The 18,889-nt window shown below is 38.7% G+C and overlaps 1 protein-coding gene across 2 annotated transcripts in view; it reads left to right on the forward strand.

Annotated features, from left to right (window-relative positions):
- The window catches only part of LOC145501127 (uncharacterized), a 31,971-nt gene that overhangs the window by 8,265 nt on the left and 4,817 nt on the right, over window positions 1-18,889 (forward strand). The window contains exon 4 of one of the 2 annotated variants that reach the window (XM_081480682.1): window positions 604-5,527. The exons of the other annotated variant lie outside the window; for it this stretch is intronic. Within the exon in view, the coding sequence (XP_081336808.1) occupies window positions 604-659 (56 nt within the window). The 3' untranslated portion in view covers window positions 660-5,527. Of the gene's footprint in view, window positions 1-603; window positions 5,528-18,889 lie in introns of those variants that run through there. 2 annotated transcript variants of the gene reach the window in all.

Here is an 18,889-nt window from a genome sequence, read left to right on the forward strand (position 1 = left end):
CATTTATCTTGATTGAAACCTTTTGGCTTAATTTCCTTCCTTCCGATTTAAAAAATTAGGAAATGTGTTTTCTTGAGATTTAGGAAAGCTTATTAGCAGAAAGCCAAGACGCAACTTTCTGGAGCTCCTGATTCATAATTCTTTGTAATTTATCTATACTTTTGTGACTGAGGAACCAATTAGAGAATGACTGACAAAACTTCAGAGCACTTAGAAATATCGTTCATTCAATTAAGAAAGAGAAGAGGCCCTAGAACAGATCCCTGTTGCACTCCACATTTGATTGTTAATTGTTCTGATTCCATATATTTATATTTTACTCTCTGTTTACTATTTGTCAGATAATTTTGAACCATTTTGAGACGACACCCCTAATTCCATAGCGCTCAAGTTTTTTTTCAGTAGTATTATGTGATTAATAGTTTCAAACGTCTTCGGAAGATCTAAGAACACTCCAATAGCGTATTCACCATTTTCCATTGTTTGCAATATCTTAGTAACTAGTAGAATAGCTGCTAAATTTGTTGAGTGTTTCTTGCGAAAACAATACTGACATCGGAATATTTTATTCTCATCAAGGCATTTAATTATTCTTTTGTACAGGATCTTTTCTAGTACTTTACCAAAGCAGGGAAGGACAGAGATTGGCCTATAATTAGTGCATTCATTCGTTCCACTGCTGTAAGCCGATGAAGGTCTGAAGATGGAACGTTTTTAATAAATGTGCAATTTTTACACATAGCCTCAGAAGTTATCCGTCCATTGGCCTCTTTTAACTCTTTTTTTTGTCTGCACTTGCCGTGGCTTGAACTTAGAATCTTTTCAGGATCCTTCTGAATGCTTCACGTCGTCGTTGGCGCAGGCAGCTCACTGAAAATTCTTTATTTATGTACATACATACACATTTTTATCGCCCATTGTTCCATATACATATTTCAGCGTTGCTATTACTCGTTGATATGCATAGCATCCAAGAGTGTAGTGGGGATTTGTACGCAAATGAGTCACTCACTAACGCGTAACCGGAAGCTCGATTAATTAGCCAATCGCCAGGCGGAAAAGCGGATAGTATTTCGAGCGAATCACAACACAGGTTAGAAAGTCATATGCAAATGATTACTTAGTCACTCGCAACCGGAAGCTGAATAACTAGCCAATCGCCAGGCGGATAGTATTTTGAACGAATCATAACACAGGTTAGAAAGTTGTGAAAGCTGTCGTGACAGCTGGCTTTCAGGTCGCCGGCATTACTCGTGTGTAGCTGTACATATCTTTGACAGAGTATATTTTGTTCTGCAAGGGTCTTCTCGCTGCGTTTTCTTTTATGTGAAGCGAGAATCTGAGGTAGTGAGAAATGGTGTTCTTCGAAGGTAAAGCAAGACATTTTCAACAAGTGCACGGTACGTTTTTTTTTTTTTCTTAAGTAATGCACAATGCATTCTTTAAACAAGCTCAACATTTTCTTGTAAGGAATTCTGGAAGGTTCTCTGTCGCCACGACTAGCACGATTATATTTGCAAATGGACTTCGCTCTTGATCTAAAGAACGGTACGGATTGCTGATCACCCTTCTTCGCATCAGCATGAATAACCACGTCTTTCGACTTCTCCTCATACTGGTTGGCCACACAAATAGTCTGGCCGGCAGCATGGGTTGATTGGTCTTGTTAATTTGATTGTACTGCTGTTGTCTACCTCGCAGTATGGCTGTATGCCTTAGTGAATTACTGGCCGACTGTAAAAACTTATCAATGAAAACCAATCAATGTTATTTATAATTCTGTTTTTTGTAGTCTCAGTATCCTGAGCTCGTTTTGTGTTCTTCATTTGATTGTACTGTTGGTCAGTCTACCTTGCAGTATAGCTATAAAGATGGGAGGACATTTGCGTGTGACCAACTTTGCTAACAAACATCATCTTTCTGTTCGAGTATTTACGTTGATACATAGGTCAACCGAAAAGTATATTTTTTGTCGCAACAAATAATTTGTACTTCTTGTGGTTTGCCTGCGTTGTTACTTTCTAACACCAATTTAGATAATGTTACACAACTTTATTCAATGCAAGGTGCTGGCAAATAGCTTATGTCTATGATTCAGTTCCCTTTCTCTAAATCAAAACTTCTTTGGCTTCATAAAAATGTGTGATATGTTCAGTGAGAGCTACTGTTTCCAGGATGTAAGTTGTTTAACCCGAATAGAAATACTACGGCTGTACATGTTATGGGGGAGTGATGACCAGCTTTGTGCCAAAGAAAACTGGCCATTCTACAAAGTATCTCCTTGATACTAGCGTACCCCATTGCAACCCTGTGTTACAGCAGTCCATTCTATTTATAACAGCTCTTATTCAGTTTCGCTGTACATGCAGACCCAGAGAATGAAAGTAACCTGACATAAGCGGCTCACCAGTAGTTACATCAAATATAGATGTTATTTCGAATTCCCCGTTATTTCAAACTCAAAACCATTTCCCTTGGAATTGTCCTTCAGTCATTTACTATTGGTTATTTCGAACTCCAGCTATTTCAAACGATTTTTCGTTTCCCCTGTGATTTCGAGAGAGCGGGGTTCAACTGTATTACTACTTTTTAACTGAATTTAAAAAAAAAATAGTTGAAGAAATGCAAGATCGCCAAGCGAAATTGCTGTTCGTTAGATATATCTTCTTAGCCAAGCGCGAAGGCCGTACTAAGACGAGGAGTGGAAATTCTGTAGAAAAAAGACCGAAGGCCGATGTTCTCCCAGTACGGTCCCTAGCAGCCTTGGTATATAAGAAATGTTTTACATGAGTGAAAAAATTAGAAAAAATGCCATGACTCACGGACTGTTTATTAATGTGTTTAGTTTTCTGCATGTAAAGGTGAATTATAGGAAAATCTGTGAAGAAATATCTTTACCTTTTTTCAGAAAAATGTTACCGTCAGCAGTTTTCTTCGAGATTCAAGGCTAATTATCTCGGAAAAATTAATGGCTACCCCCAGTTTTCTTTGTGGATTCTAATAACCCTTGCTAAGATTTACTTTTTCCATGTTTTCCTAATCTGGAGGAAATGCGTTTGTATTTAGTAGGCACCGTTCGTTATAAACCTGAGACAACCCACAGCCGCTAATGTCGTTCAGTTCTGTGATGGAGCACAGCTGCATGTCTGCACAAGACTAGTTTTCAACTTTATGTAGGGCGCTTTAAAATACTCGCATATATCAAGCGAAGCACTGATGTTGACGCTTAGCTTTTTAAAGACATTATAGGTGCGTTAAGGCACACAAGTTGAATGAGTCATAAGCAATTGGATGAGTTAACTGACATTTGTCAAAAATATCTGCAGCTTGATTCTCAGCGGCTGTTGTGTCTTCTTGGAGGACCTTCTCCTGTCTGTTTCTGAGCTTTGAAGCCATTCTGGAGAAGGAGAATTGAACGTGGGGAGGATTCAGGAACAGCCTAAGGTGAACCGCCTAATTCTGGCCTCATCTTTTGAGTGCCTCATTTTTCTGTGCTACAGTAACTGCTTCGACTTAATGGCAGTCTCCTGACCCGAGAAAAAACTATTCTTCAAGGTAGTTTTTTTGGTTTTCATTGAAATGAGTGGCCTTTTTCGTCACTTTCAGGGCCCAGCCTTTAGGTTTAATTTCTTCAAGCAGGGACTGGAAGAGTAGAATTTGCTAGGACAGGGTGAACACCACGATTGTCGCTATAGCATATTTTGGCCTTGTTAAAGAGGTTTTCTCTTTTAGGAACAAGTCAACATAAACCGCACTGTAAATTGTTCTTCAGTAATTTTCTGAGCATTTCCTTATCTGATGCAAAAGTGGAACGGCTTATAAAAAGGAGTTTCAATAAAACGATGCTTACCGTTACTTCCTGCGAATTATTCGTCAGTCTGTTGCCTTTCCAAAAAATTTGATGGCACTTCCGGCAGCAAAAGACTCAAGTGTCCCGCTTTATCTGATCTAAACATGCTCTTCCACATTAATTTTTTCCCTAAATTTCGTGTATCCTATTAATTTTTTACCTAAATATCCAGTATCCTAAAAACACCTAATAGGGCCTCAGTAATGAACTGATACACCTGATCAAGAAGCTGATACTGTCTATTGTTTTTTATTTTCCTTTTTTTAATACGATGCACCCTGCAAAAAATAACCTAGAAATTGCCTCAAATTTCCAAGCAGAAGCTCATGTTCAAATCATTCTAGGAAAGCCAGTTACTAGTTTAGCCAAAGAAATGCGTAAAATGGCTTTGAAGTCGGTTAAGGTTACATTTTCACTTCCTACCCACCCTACCCCTACCAGTTGGAATGTGCACTTGGCGAATGTAACGCAACCTGTGGAATAATGGCGGGTGCACAACAGATCAAAACAGAACTGCGCTTAAACGAGTTCCTGATAAGAATCCTCGATTAAGAGGAGAATTTTAAAGGCTGCTAACAGACTTCTTGGTCGGTTAGAATCTCAACAAATTGTTAAACGTCTTGTAAACGGCGACTTATGAGACGAAAGACAAATAATATAGATAGATGTTATGACGCGCGCTTCGGAGAGTTGAAATCTGCTTAACCGTTTTAACGTCTCAGAGTGATTTCGTACGCTAATCACCGAAAATGTGGCAGACACCTACTGATGATATAACATGAGGTATCGTGGAACATCCAGTTGTCGACATATCGCGAGGTAAGTGAAATATATCATCATTTTCTCTGTGCATCGTTATTTTCACGTTATTATGCCAATTGGGACGGTGGTCTTTGTTGACAAAAGCACAGCTTAAACTTCTTCTTCTAACATTTTACAGTTTTAACTGCCCCAAAATTTTATTAAATGTTTTTACAGGTGAGACATTGCTCTTTAAGTGGAGGGTAGTTTTGAGATCTCAAATGATGTACCTTTGGCGATATTTTCCTTTAAATTCCGCCTGTTTATGGCTCTTCATGAGTAGTCCGAAAGGGAAGAAATTTAAAATTCTGTAAAAAAAAACAGATGATGATCAAATTGCCAAAAAAGCCTCTCAACGTAACAAGAAACATTTGCTTGTAACGAATAAAGGGTTTTTACCCGGATTTATATCGTTTTCTTTGTATGGCAAATTGTTAAACATGTGCCCTAAAATGGCCGCTGAAAGCCCTCTCGGAGAGGCAAAGCCAAGATGGAGGCCCCAGCGCTAAAATACGAATCAATTTGAACTGAAATATATATGTTTGTGAATCACTTATCTAGACCATTCATCTGAGTACGTTTGAGGAATTTGATTTTTTCTGGTCCAAATGACCATAGTTGATATTTACAGAGGGCGCCTCTTAACAATTAGATTATGAGCTCAAGATTTCTATTGCTCCCTCGTCAACTATTACGGATAGAAATCGATAGCGGATAATCTAATTGTTGTAGTATAAATCTACCAGTCGTTCAAAACTTAAACTAAATCCTCTTCACAGACACTTTGAAAACGCCAAGAAGCGGCTCCAAGCGCACACTGCTACGCTACTCACTGTCTACAGCAGAATAGATAATGAATAGTGCAGCCAATCAGAGAACGGCATTCGTGAGAACGCTGGTAGATTTATACTATATATATATATATATATATATATATATATATATATATATATATATATATATATCCGCGCGCACCTATGATATGGGACAATTTTACTATTTTTAGAACAAATTGCGCCATCCTGACGTCATATATCCGCGCGGATCCAAGCACATGTCGTGGGTTCTCGCGTGGATGTTGTTATGTTGCGTGATCAAGAGGTGAGAGTTGCGAGATTCTCTTGCGGATATTTCACAGCGATGGTAGGGAATAAGGCAAGGAATAGGAAGGGCGCTTATACGTAGTTTTATGCTCTGAACTAATGGGAAAGGTGAGTTTTTCAGAGTCGAAAACAAGACTTTAATTCTTGCCAAATCGTTTTTCGCAACGTGATCGTACCGTTACCTAAATCCCAAATGCGTCATCCAGCGCGCGCTACCGCTCCCCTCCCTGTCCCACACATGCTTTTTTGACACAACAAATCTTTATTCAAACCCCTCCCCTGGTTCGCAGTCTTTCTTGCGCGTAGGGAGTCACCCAATCTCCGCATGGAAACAAAATGTCGCGAGTTAATACCAGAAGCGTTTTAGTTAGATTCTGCAATAACAATTGGGAGCAGGGGAAGTATTTTGTAAACATTTGTCATGTCAAGATAAAGCATGTGTGGCTGGATGACGCGGTTGGGATTTAGGTAACGGTACGATCATGTTGCAAAAAGTGATTTGAGAAAAAAACTTTGCACAAGACGTTAAAATTCTCCGGCTGTCGTAAAAAAATTTGGCCAAGTTGTGAAAAATTCTTTCCACTTCATTTTGTGTTTGTTTCGTTTCGAGGAAGCTGCGCAATTTAGAGCTCGGGCAAATTTTCAGATTGCGTTTAAAATCTCTGAGCGAAGGGTGCCTCCCTTGTCAATAATATATGTACACCAAAAACTTTTTGCACAGCGCGAAAAGGCCTAGGTACGAGTTTAGCGCTACAGTGTTATGCAGGACATGCAGGTAGCGGTTTTCCCTGCAAGGTCGCGTAAGAAACGACAGCAAGAGATCGTTTAACTATTTATTCTTTTCATTCCTTTATAGTACTCTCTTCCTATTCAACAAGATTGTGTGCTCTCTGTGGTTTTACTGACTGTACAAAACACGCATTGGCGGGCGCTCTTATTCATCGACGGCAGACATTTTATTGGATTTTTACACAGAAAAAACTGAACAGTATCTACAAACGTAAAGTTATTGGGCCTTGATGAAACACCAAACGTTGCTTACAATTCAGGCAAAACTCAAAACTGCAATTCTTTTTACCTTTCGGTCGCGATAGACTCTGAAGAAATCCTCGCAAGCGTGTGGCAAGAGGAGGGAAACTTTGAAGTCCTCAAACGGTGCTATATCCAAATATATCCAACTAGGTTTTCTGCTGTATTGTGGAAAAACTGCTAATCTTCAACATATGTGTAATTTAGAGTGGAATAATGAAAATCTCTTGCAAAAGAAGTAGCGGAACACAACCTAGTCAGTGATACAAAACGAGACATACCTAAATTCGACACTGTCTTGCTTCACTCAAACTGGAGCAGCTTCTGACGAAAATAGACATAAAAAAATTTAGTTGTGAGCCATAAGCATGAAAAAATTCAGGAATTTCAGACGCAAATTTCCTCCGTGCGACATCCGCAAAACCCTCGAAGTATGTTCGCGCGCGTGCCTTACGCGATGGCGCAATTTGTTCTAAAAATAGCAAAATTGTCCTATATCATGGGGACAGCCCCAATAATAGAAATGGCGCGCGCTTTCGGTCTCCGTCCCCGATTATGGCTCAACTAAATATATGAATGAGCAATCTTCAGCAAGACTAGCATTATAACCCAAGGTACCTTACGTCACGAGGCAAGAATCTTGCCTGTGAAAGTAATTATTTTGGCCAGGTGATTTATGAAAATAAGTATTGAAAATCGGTCTGTTTCTGAAACGATTGTTTCAAACTTCTATTCATAAGGAAATGACTTCAGCGTCACCTGAATGAGGGTAATTTCGCACAGCTGCAAAGGTGGGTTTCCATCTAATAGCTACGATCATAGTTAATAGAGGGGAATGGTTATAAAACTCGACAAAGTTCGTGGTAATTTGTTTTTGCTCTCTTTTTGTCCTTGACCGTGCACAAAACTGACTACTGACTGAGGAACTAACCAATAGAAACGTTTTGGTTACTTAATTCATGCATATTGTATGAACGCAAAACAAAAGATTGTGCACGATTGTGGTCCTTCCAACATAAATCTTGGCATTTTTGTTTGCTTCTTTGATATTTGCCGGGCATCGTAACCAGTCCCCTCTATTAACTATGCTACGATAATGCTGTAAGAAACAGCTAAGAGATCGCCGCGATCATATGGAAACAGTGCACTAGTAGTCAGTCGTATGGTTCACTAAACATTTTCTGTAGCAATCGCGTCGATCGCAGCGGGTTATTTGGAAACCAGCTTGTCATCTACATCTACATAGTTTGAGTGGGTGCAAACTCAGAACAGCGCACTGACAGTAATTCTTTTTTTAAACAATCACCATTGCTAATCATTACAAAAGTGTATGATAAACGAAATCCTGCTTTTTAAGTGGCTACCTGAACGGGTGAAATGTGGCTGTCTTGTCTGGATTGCCAGTTGTATCGCAAACGACACTGGTGTGCCAGTCTATGTCATGTTGACCAAGTTTTTTCCGTCGATATATATGGCTCCACCTTTCTTGCATCTTTGTTGCGAACATGTTCATAAACTCATAAAGAAATCTTGCCCGTTATAATTCAGCTCTCTTGACCGAGGAAGCTTGGTGAATAGCCCATAGATGTTAAATAATTACATTTACCGAAAAGAGTAGAATCTTAACAATGAAATTCTCCTCACCTTTAAGATCGTTGCAACGTTAAAATCATCTGAGGAAGTTTTTGAGCCTCTGTTGATAAAAATTGAAGTTGATATGGGACTTGCTGGCAAGGTACCTGCCTTAAACTGATCTCAACGGAACAGTGAAAAGAATACTTATTTAACAACTCTATGTTACCAAGGAATTTCTCACCCTTCTTTACAGTCCTTTGTTATGATGATTTGTATATCTCTTTAGGTAGGCCTTTTAACAAATATCAAGTGTAACCACCGAAATATCTCACTAGAGTTTCTCAAAAAATCTTCTAAATATCACACTAAACACCCTCTTGATATTTCTAATTTTTGTCGTAAAAATACACCGATTTTGAATGACTTAGGACAAAATCTTCAAATTTTATCTTTCCGTAGTATGAGTTGAGGAAGATGATTCAGGCACTTCCATGTTACCAGCATCCTTCATTTTGAAAACTTGAAGCTTTAGCGCTTTTAGTGACGTGGATTATATTTTTTTGAGTGGGAAATCCCCGAACTGGATTATATCTGGCATATGACAGAGTATGATATCGAACAAAAGCGAGGAAAATACAGAGATAAGTAAAAAAAAGCTATGAATATTTCTAAATATCCCTAATTTTTCTACATATCCTAATGTTGTCTAAATATCTCGGAATCTTCGAAATATGCCAAAAAATATCCGGATGTTGAAAGGCCTATCTTTAGGTTCGGATTTTTTCGAAAAGACGGTCAAAGATTTCAAAGTTTTTCAAATTCTCCGAATCACTCCTCCACTCAGGAAATTTTCTAAAAATTTTGAAAATACAATTTAAACGAAATTCTGAATTGTAAGTTATTCTTTCTGCATCTTTTCAATGCTTTTAAAAGATCAATTACCAGTTTTCAAAATTAAACCATGATTGAAGAATAGCAAGATCGCTAAGCAACACTGGTGTTCGTTAGATATATCTTATTAACCAAGCGCGAGGGCCGTACTAGGAGTAATATCGGCCCGAGGTCTTGACAGCACAGACGGAGCGCAGGGGAAGTCCGTAAAAAGAAAGACCGAAGGCCGATGCTCTCCCAGTACGGTCTATAGCAGCCTTGGTATATAAGAAATGTTTTATATGATTGAAATAATTAATTAGAAAAAAAAAATGCCATGACTACGGACTGGAAAAAGCATCGCAAACTCCAAGCGGGCAATTTTAATTGGGAGCCGACTCGGGAGGGAAAGAGAGTTTAATATTTTATGTTCTATTATATTTCGCTTCGCTCGGCCGAATAGAAAACATTTCTATTATAAGCAAAGGAGACAAGTAATACAACAAATAGTGGAGGGAGCCGCCAGCAATGATCGAGTTTATTTACAAGAATCTGAGACACGCTGAATACAGGTTACCATGCAGCCAGAGAATAAAAGAAAAAGTTACACGCTATTTTAAACAACGTTTTTTACACTTTGGAAAACACAGCTTCTAGTAAACTCGTCGGCGTCAAGTTGTGTGATATTCACAGGGAGTGGAATATAAAGGTATGATTATCCCAGTGGGAACTACTACAAAGCAACCTAATTAAACACCTAAACGAAATACATTTATACCATGTTCTTTCGGAGACGGAAGCCATAAAACTATTAGAAAATCTTCAGGTGTGATCTCACGGGATCATTCGGGACAGCACTTAGTATATTGGACCGGAAATGGAGCAATCTGATTGGTTTAGTTATTAATTGTTGACCCTCTGAACTGACTTAGTCGTGTTATAAGGACCATTTGTTCGGTAGCCTGCAGAACAGGCGGATTAGCGGGCTCTGGCGCGATACACGAGCGCACGCGAAGCGCGAGAACTGAGCTCTTATACGCAAGGCGATGAAAAAAGCGGGTCCGAGCAAAAAGGTGTAATGCAGACGAGCAGATTCCGCTTACTTGCACTCGAACTTAGATTTCTAAAGAAATTCCAAGAGATTCTTCTTTTGGTACATTTTTTTGTTCTGAGACAATGGGAAAAGGTGAGTTCTTCAGGATTGAGAACAGGACTTCAAATTTGGCGCTGTGAATGAGTAAGATCTCCTCGGGCTGGTTGTACGTATATACGCGTAAGCTTTTCAGGCTTTTGATTTAAGAATAAGGTTTATTCAAGAAAACTCTCCGCTCTGGTATCGCGTTATTTCTCAGAACAAATTATGTTTAATCACAACCAAAATCTGTTTCGATAGCTTCTTATTGCTTCTGGTCGTTTCGCGAGTTTGCAGAAGCTTTTGAAAGGAAAATAAATCTGACGCGTACAAGTAGAAAATTGGAATATTGCAGCGCGTGCACTTTCAAGTCCGAGTCGGTGTTTTCAATTGTCAATATAAAATGAATGAATGAACGAAGGAAGGAAGGAAGGAAGGAAGGAAGGAAGGAATGAATGAATGATTTTTTTCGTCATCTTTTGTGCTGAGATGCTGCAACAGTTATCGCCAACGCTATAAGGCTACTAACATCATGCGAGTTTCTTCAACATAGTGAAATTTTATACTGCGAAAATGAAATAGACATGGAGTTTTGAGAACTCAAACAACAAAATCGGAATCGTTATTCGGGTTGATCAATGAAAGCGCTAACTTGTGCTGATTGTTTCTGTTGTCTCCCCATATTTTAAGCTAAACTTTTAATGTGTTCTCAAACATTCATCAGTCTTAAACATATTTAAAGCCAGAGATATTGTTTAAGTTCGATGTACGCTTTTACACGAAAGAGTGGAATTAAAGTCCAATTTATGATATGTTTATATAGCTACAAAACACGCATCGGCGAGCGCTCTTTTTCATCGACAACCAGCGATTTATGGATTTTCACACAAACAAAACTGAGCAGTATTTACAGACGAAAGTTTTTGGGCCTTGATGAAACATTGCGTGTTGCTTGCAATTCAGGCGACACTCAAACTCGCAAAATTTTATTACTTTTCGGTCTCTATGGCAAAATCCAAGTAAGCGTGTGGCAAGAGTAGGAAAACTTTGAAGTTCTGAAACGCTGCTATATCCAAATATATCCAGTTGGTTTTTTACTATGTTACGTAAAAGCTATCGATCTTCAACATATGTAAAATTTAGAGTGGAGTAATTAGCAAAATCCAAGTAAGCGTGTGGCAAGAGTAGGTAAACTTTGAAGTTCTGAAACGCTGCTATACCGTATCCAAATATATCCAGTTGGTTTTTTATTATGTTATGTAAAAGCTATCGATCTTCAACATATGTAAAATTTAGAGTGCAGTAAATGTGGAGTACTCGTCACAGAAGAAGCGGATCACGGCTTGGTCATGATAAGGGGGACATACCTGCATTCGATACTGTCTTACTTCACTCAAATTTGAGTAGCCTACGACGAAACTACTTATAAGCATCATTACAACAGGCATAAACGTATTGACGTTTGGGTCTAAAGCATCAAAAAGGCTTTTGAAAATACACCATTGGTGGCTCAAAAATAAAGAAAGAAAATTTGATTTCCGATTCGTCGAGAGGAAATTTTTGGCAGCCGTTAATCTCACCGGAAGCGCAGAAGGAGCGCTCGTGCCATCCGCATCACACATTGGACCAAGAGTGGACTGCGCGTTTCACCGCCCGGCCTTTTTCCGCCCTGGCAAGAACGAGCGCGAAGAGCGAGGCGAGAAAAATCCGGCGCTTCGCGCGCGCTCGTGTATCGCGCTAGAACCCGCTAGTCCGCCTGTACTGCAGGCTATTTGTCCGGCGGACGCAAGACAATTCCTGATATGCGTGGCAAAAACGATTCACTGAAACAAAGAGAATACAAAAGTCGGTTTCGAACTGAAATAACTTAAGGTTATTCCTCAGAATTGCATTGCGCATTCCTACTGCGCACGATTTTCGCGTCATTAGCGCGCGCTCACGAGCGCGTGCACATACACAACATATACAAAATGGTGGCTTTTTGTAAACAGCTTGGCTTGCGAGAGACAAATCATCGTTTTTTCTCGGAAAAGAGTAACGGGACCTAACAATTTTTTTTATTTAGTTTGAATGCAGAGATCACACCATCTTGCTATACAGTGAATGTGGACCAATTGCTATTGCAGAGAAAAAATTATCACGGAAAATGAGAGCATAGCTAGCACTCGTACAAGATATTATGTGGCCCCAGAACACTGCGAGCTTGGAACATATTGTGTCCCTGTGGATTAAATATGACTGCGCTTATCATGAAACGTATATCAAATTGCTCCTTAACACTTATGCAAAACATCCATTGTTGTATTTCTTGCTTAACTTTCTTTCTATTTTTCTGCTTTCTTAAAGAGTAAGGTGAATGGTTCAACAGTCAACACTGAAGCCAGAATTTCCACATGACAAATTTCATCATTACTTTCTTTGCTATCGTTGCTAAAAAAAAGTGAATATAGTGGCGACAATAAAACGTTGTTTGAATCGTGATATTTGCTAGTCATTCTGACTTTCGTCGAAATTATATTCCCCTAAAAGTTAATCAATCCATTCACATATGTATATTCCTGCAACTGCGGAATGAACTAAAAAAACCTACTCGTTTCACTCTTGACATTTCCGCAACATTGGTGGTGTTTTTTTTGTTTTTGTTTTTTTCCGTTTTTGTTGTTGTTGTTGTTGTTGTCCAGCATTGCAGAATTGCAGAACGGGCAATAATTGTACGTTCCAAACATTTGGATTTAATAAATGCCTCAAGAAATGTTTAATCACAGATATGCTCAGGGGGGAAGATTTTTTTTCCAAAATCGGAACGTACGTGTTAGTTTAAATAAACAGTTTGAAAACGCCGCATTTGTTTTAACAATGGTAATTGAACTCTTCAAATCGATCTCTTTTAATTATTGAAATAAATTTGTTTCAACCAGTTTGTTAGATTGTGGGTTCAAATTTTATCCGTGTGCTTACGGTGAACTTTCCTCCATGTTTTTTTTTTTTTATATATATATATATATATATATATTTCACACCACATCGTAACTCTTCAAAAGTTCCTCCTCACCTTTTCCAGAAGCCGATTTTTCTTTTCTTGTTCACTGAATTCCTCTTCTGAGTTACTATATACCTTTTTATTACTGCGCTCATATTAACCTGAACATGTTGACTGATACATTTTTTAATAAAACGGCTACCTTTATTCGTAATATGTCTATTTAATTGCATTAAGCTTGTTCACTCGCACACGTTTTTCAATATCCCACTTATAACTACAATATATCTTGATTGGTGAATTTGTTTGTCATCTGTTCTTTTATGTTCTTCGCTAAGGAAGGAAGGATGTAAACGATGGGCAGGTTTTACGTGCTTTAGCCAGAAAATCTCGCATCTCATGTTTACAAAGTTTACAAAGCCGATGCTGATGACAATTAACCATGATTACAACAATTTAATATTTGATGATCCCATAAAAACGGCAGAAGATAACGGTTGTTGTTACAGTTGGTTCAGCGTCTTTCCACGTACGACAACTAAAGAGCTCTAACATGTTTGATTTGGAGGTCCTAAAGCAAACTGCATCGTAGTAACTTTCCAGATATCTTCAAAACTTTTTCATCTTCTGCGATCATCGCGGATCATGAAGGATTCCCTTTCTCTTGAGCTTGCCACGAGGACGGAGACCTTAGTTTGGATTGAAACTGTTTTGTTGGCCGTTATCAATGCCGTGGCCCTCTGTGGCAATCTTCTTACTTGTTACGCTGTGCACAGAAATCAGGGGCTTCGTACCCTTCCCAACATGCTTGTAGTAGCACTTGCTGTAAGCGACATTCTGATGTCCATTTGCTGTATGCCTTTTTCAGTTGCAACATTGTTTCGAGGAGAGTGAATGTTTGGCGAAACTTTTGTCGTTTTCACGGCTTGGGAGTGTTTATGTTTTCAAATTCCCCGGGGTGGGGACACATAAGCTGTCTAAAAGCCCCGGGGTGGGAACGAAAACAGAGGGCCTGAATGCCCAGCCCCCGGGATCGTCGTCTTCCTACACCTCTGCAGCTTTTTTTTTTTATTAATCAGTGAATAAAACGTTCAACTGTTCAGTCTTTTAATGCAACGGTAAGACTTCAAGGACAACAGTAGGTGTTAGTTGATTTTGATTATATTTATTTCTTTATATTTTGTTTTCAACAGTTTTCGAGATCTGTCTTGAGGATCACATCATTTGAATGCGCAAACCAGTTTCATGAATTTAAAAAATGCTAGACTAGTTTTGAATGCGAAATGCGAAATAGTCGTGTTCACGTCAGTGATTGTTTTGTGATAAACAAAATATAGTTCACCTTGTCGCTTATATTTATATGCTTACAAGTAATTAAGAAATATCTAAAATTGAGAAAACATACCTTTAAAAACATCTACAAGTTTCTCTAGTCCGTAACGGACAAGCCATTGTTCGACAAACGCCTCGTCTTTCCCGATGAACTCATCCATGGCACTTTCGAAAACACGTGTGTCAAATGCCCGAGGGTCGCCCCGGGGTACGCAAATGCCCAGCCCCCGGGCCGCGATAAAATTGCGAAAGCCCCACCCCCAGGAGTGAAAACATGAGCAAATACCCCGCGGTTGGCCGTCACTCTTGTAAAGACACATAACTCCGCTACAAGAGAATAACGAGAGAATATCGTTTAGCTCGAGATTTTATCTTTATTATACTTTACGAGGTTTCTCAGAGCGTTTTGCTTAGGTGTACTCGAACAGATACATTCGTAAACAAATTCTCTAACCTTTCTGCTCTTGTTGCTCAGGCGTTCTCAGTTGAGTGCTGCGATTCTGCTTGGTTCACGATCACGTTTAAAAATAGGATGACGCTTCTGAAGATGCTTTTTATCAAGTTGAAGAGTTGATAGCCCCGGACGATGGCTCCTTTGGCATCGTTTGTATGTGATTTCATCGCCCTAGAAATCATGGAATCCGTGCTAACTTTTCACGACGACAACTTCTGTAAATTACATGTACGCATGCACAGGTGAGACATGCACTTTAGAGACCAGACGGCGATTTGTGACTGAACGTGGAAAAGAAAAAAAAAAAAAAAAAGAAGCCGAAATTTACACCCAGGCCTCACTGCCTGGGTAAATAGCAGATGGGTTTAATTGCTAATCTATTACATACACGGGTACTAAGAAATAACTAAAACAGAGAATGCATTTGATTTTGCACATAATTTTTTTGTCAATTTTTTAAAAGAGTTATATGATTTTAATATTTTTAATTCCTTTGGCAACTCATTCCAGATTTGGCCTCCTCGCAGCTTGAGTAAAAATTTCCCATAGTTTATTCTTTTAGAGTCGATATGTATGTTTGATGCAGATCGTGTATATATTGTGACTATGTATTTCTTTGTATAATATAAAATAATTAGCAAAATAATTTGTTAGGTGGCGATTAAAGTATGAATACATAAATAGCGCAGTTAAGTATGTGCTCAGCTCATATATATTAACTTAAAGCAAATTAAGTTGCGGTAATATCGGTCTAGATTCTTCATTATATTTAGTAAAAGTCATAAATCTAACTATTTTTTCTGGGTCAAAAATAATAACTTAAGCCTGGTTTGCTACATGCTTGTCCAAATGATATTGCAATAAGTTAAGTATGGATACACCATAGTTTCGCAAATTCCAAGAGACACTGAGATAATGCCTTGCCTTAGCCATGACTCCTGTCAGTTTTGATATTTTACTTGTAACTTGGTCAATGTGATATTTCCTTGAGAGTTCCTCATCTAGGCACAAACCTAGGTTCTGTTTAACTATCTCACTTGGTTGTTCATTTATCTTGATTGAAACCTTTTGGCTTAATTTCTTTCCTTCCAATTTAAAAATTAGGAAATATGTTTTCTTGATATTTAGGAAAGCTTATTAGCAGAAAGCCAAGACGCAACTTTCTGGAGCTCCTGATTCATAATTCTTTGTATTTTATCTATACTTTTGTGACTGAGGAACCAATTAGAGAATGACTGACAAAACTTCAGAGCACTTAGAAGTATCGTTCATTTAAATAAGAAAGAGAAGAGGCCCTAGAACAGATCCCGGTGGCACTCCACATTTGATTGTTAATTGTTCTGATTCCATATATTTATATTTTACTCTCTGTTTACTATTTGTCAAATAATTTTTGAACCATTTTGAGACGACACCCCTAATTCCATAGCGCTCAAGTTTTTTTCAGTAATATTTTGTGATTAATAGTTTCAAACGCCTTCGGAAGATCTAAGAACACTCCAATAGCGTATTCACCATTTTCCATTGTTTGCAATATCTTAGTAACTAGTAGAATAGTTGCTAAATTTGTTGAGTGTTTCTTGCGAAAACCATACTGACATCGGAATATTTTATTCTCATCAAGGCATTTAATTATTCTTTTGTACAGGATCTTTTCTAGTACTTTACCAAAGCAGGGAAGGACAGAGATTGGCCTATAATTAGTGCATTCATTCGTTCCACTGCTGTAAGCCGATGAAGGTCTGAAGATGGAACGTTTTTAATAAATGTGCAATTTTTACACATAGCCTCAGAAGTTATCCGTCCATTGGCCTCTTTTAACTCTTTTTTTTGTCTGCACTTGCCGTGGCTTGAACTTAGAATCTTTTCAGGATCCTTCTGAATGCTTCACGTCGTCGTTGGCGCAGGCAGCTCACTGAAAATTCTTTATTTATGTACATACATACACATTTTTATCGCCCATTGTTCCATATACATATTTCAGCGTTGCTATTACTCGTTGATATGCATAGCATCCAAGAGTGTAGTGGGGATTTGTACGCAAATGAGTCACTCACTAACGCGTAACCGGAAGCTCGATTAATTAGCCAATCGCCAGGCGGAAAAGCGGATAGTATTTCGAGCGAATCACAACACAGGTTAGAAAGTCATATGCAAATGATTACTTAGTCACTCGCAACCGGAAGCTGAATAACTAGCCAATCGCCAGGCGGATAGTATTTTGAACGAATCATAACACAGGTTAGAAAGTTGTGAAAGCTGTCGTGACAGCTGGCTTTCAGGTCGCCGGCATTACTCGTGTGTAGCTGTACATACCTTTGACAGAGTATATTTTGTTCTGCAAGGGTCTTCTCGCTGCGTTTTCTTTTATGTGAAGCGAGAATCTGAGGTAGTGAGAAATGGTGTTCTTCGAAGGTAAAGCGAGACATTTTCAACAAGTGCACGGTACGTCTTTTTTTTCTTAAGTAATGCACAATACATTCTTTAAACAAACTCAACGTTTTCTCGTAAGGAATTCTGGAAGGTTCTCTGTCGCCACGACTAGCTCGTTTATATTTGAGAATGGACTTCGCTCTTGATCTAAAGAACGGTACGGATTGCTGATCACCCTTCTTCGCATCAGCATGAATAACCACGTCTTTCGACTTCTCCTCATACTGGTTGGCCACACTGCAAAAAACTGGCCGACTGTGAAAACTTATCAATGAAAGCCAATCGATGTTATTAATAATTCTGTTTTTTGTAGTCTCAGTACCCTAAGCTCGTTTTGTGTTCTTCATTTGATTGTACTGTTGGTCAGTCTACCTTGCAGTATAGCTATAAAGATGGGAGGACATTTGCGTGTGACCAACTTTGCTGATAAACATCATGTTTCTGTTCGAGTATTTACTTTGATACATAGGTCAACTGAAAAAAAATATTTTTTTCGCAACAAATTATTCGTACTTCTTATGGTTTGCCTGCGTTGTGACTTTCTAACGCCAATTTAGATAATGTTACACAACTTTATTCAATGCAAGATGCTGACAAAAAGCTTATGTCTTATGATTCAGTTTCCTTTCTCTAAAACTACCAAAAAATCTTCAATAGTGATCGCGCGGGTCCATTTGGGACAGTAACTTAGGGTATATTGGACCGGAAATGGAACAATCTGATTGGTTGATTTATTAATCGTTGACCCTCTGAACTGACTTAGTCGTGCGATAAAGATATGCAACGACAGTTCCTTTAGGTAGTATTGAAGGCCTTCAAAAAGTCACAGCTGCAGCTGGGAGCTGCTCCTTTTAATCGTACACGTGTGTTGCTTGGCTTTCTATTGCGAGTGCATTCATAGATAGTACACGCAAGGCATTGGATCCACTTGATGTTCAGAAGAGAAAGGTGTAGAAGTTTAAGTTTTCTTCTTTCTGGAATATCAAGTGACATCCGGCTCCTTTTGGTTGATTAAACTTGTGTTGGATCTTAAGATGTACTTTAATGCAGAAACCAAGAATGGCGCGAAAGTCACACAACATATTAAGTGGAGGCGGCGTGGCCTTGTGGTTAGGGTTCAAATCCTTCTCCCTGCTAGTCGATAGATTTGTGTTTGGCGTTCCTGAATTCAACTCCTCCTTTGTTAAGAACAGCCACCTCACGGTGTGCCTCCAACTCGTTGGGGGGTTTTAACAAGTTTGGTTGATATATTTGTCTTTTCTATTTCAGAGGGCCACAATGTAAAATTCTAAACGCTAATTAAATTCTACTGCACACCATTAAGGTGATT

Source organism: Orbicella franksi, chromosome 10, assembly GCF_964199315.1.
Source record: "Orbicella franksi chromosome 10, jaOrbFran1.1, whole genome shotgun sequence".
NCBI classification, from domain to species: domain Eukaryota; kingdom Metazoa; phylum Cnidaria; class Anthozoa; order Scleractinia; family Merulinidae; genus Orbicella; species Orbicella franksi.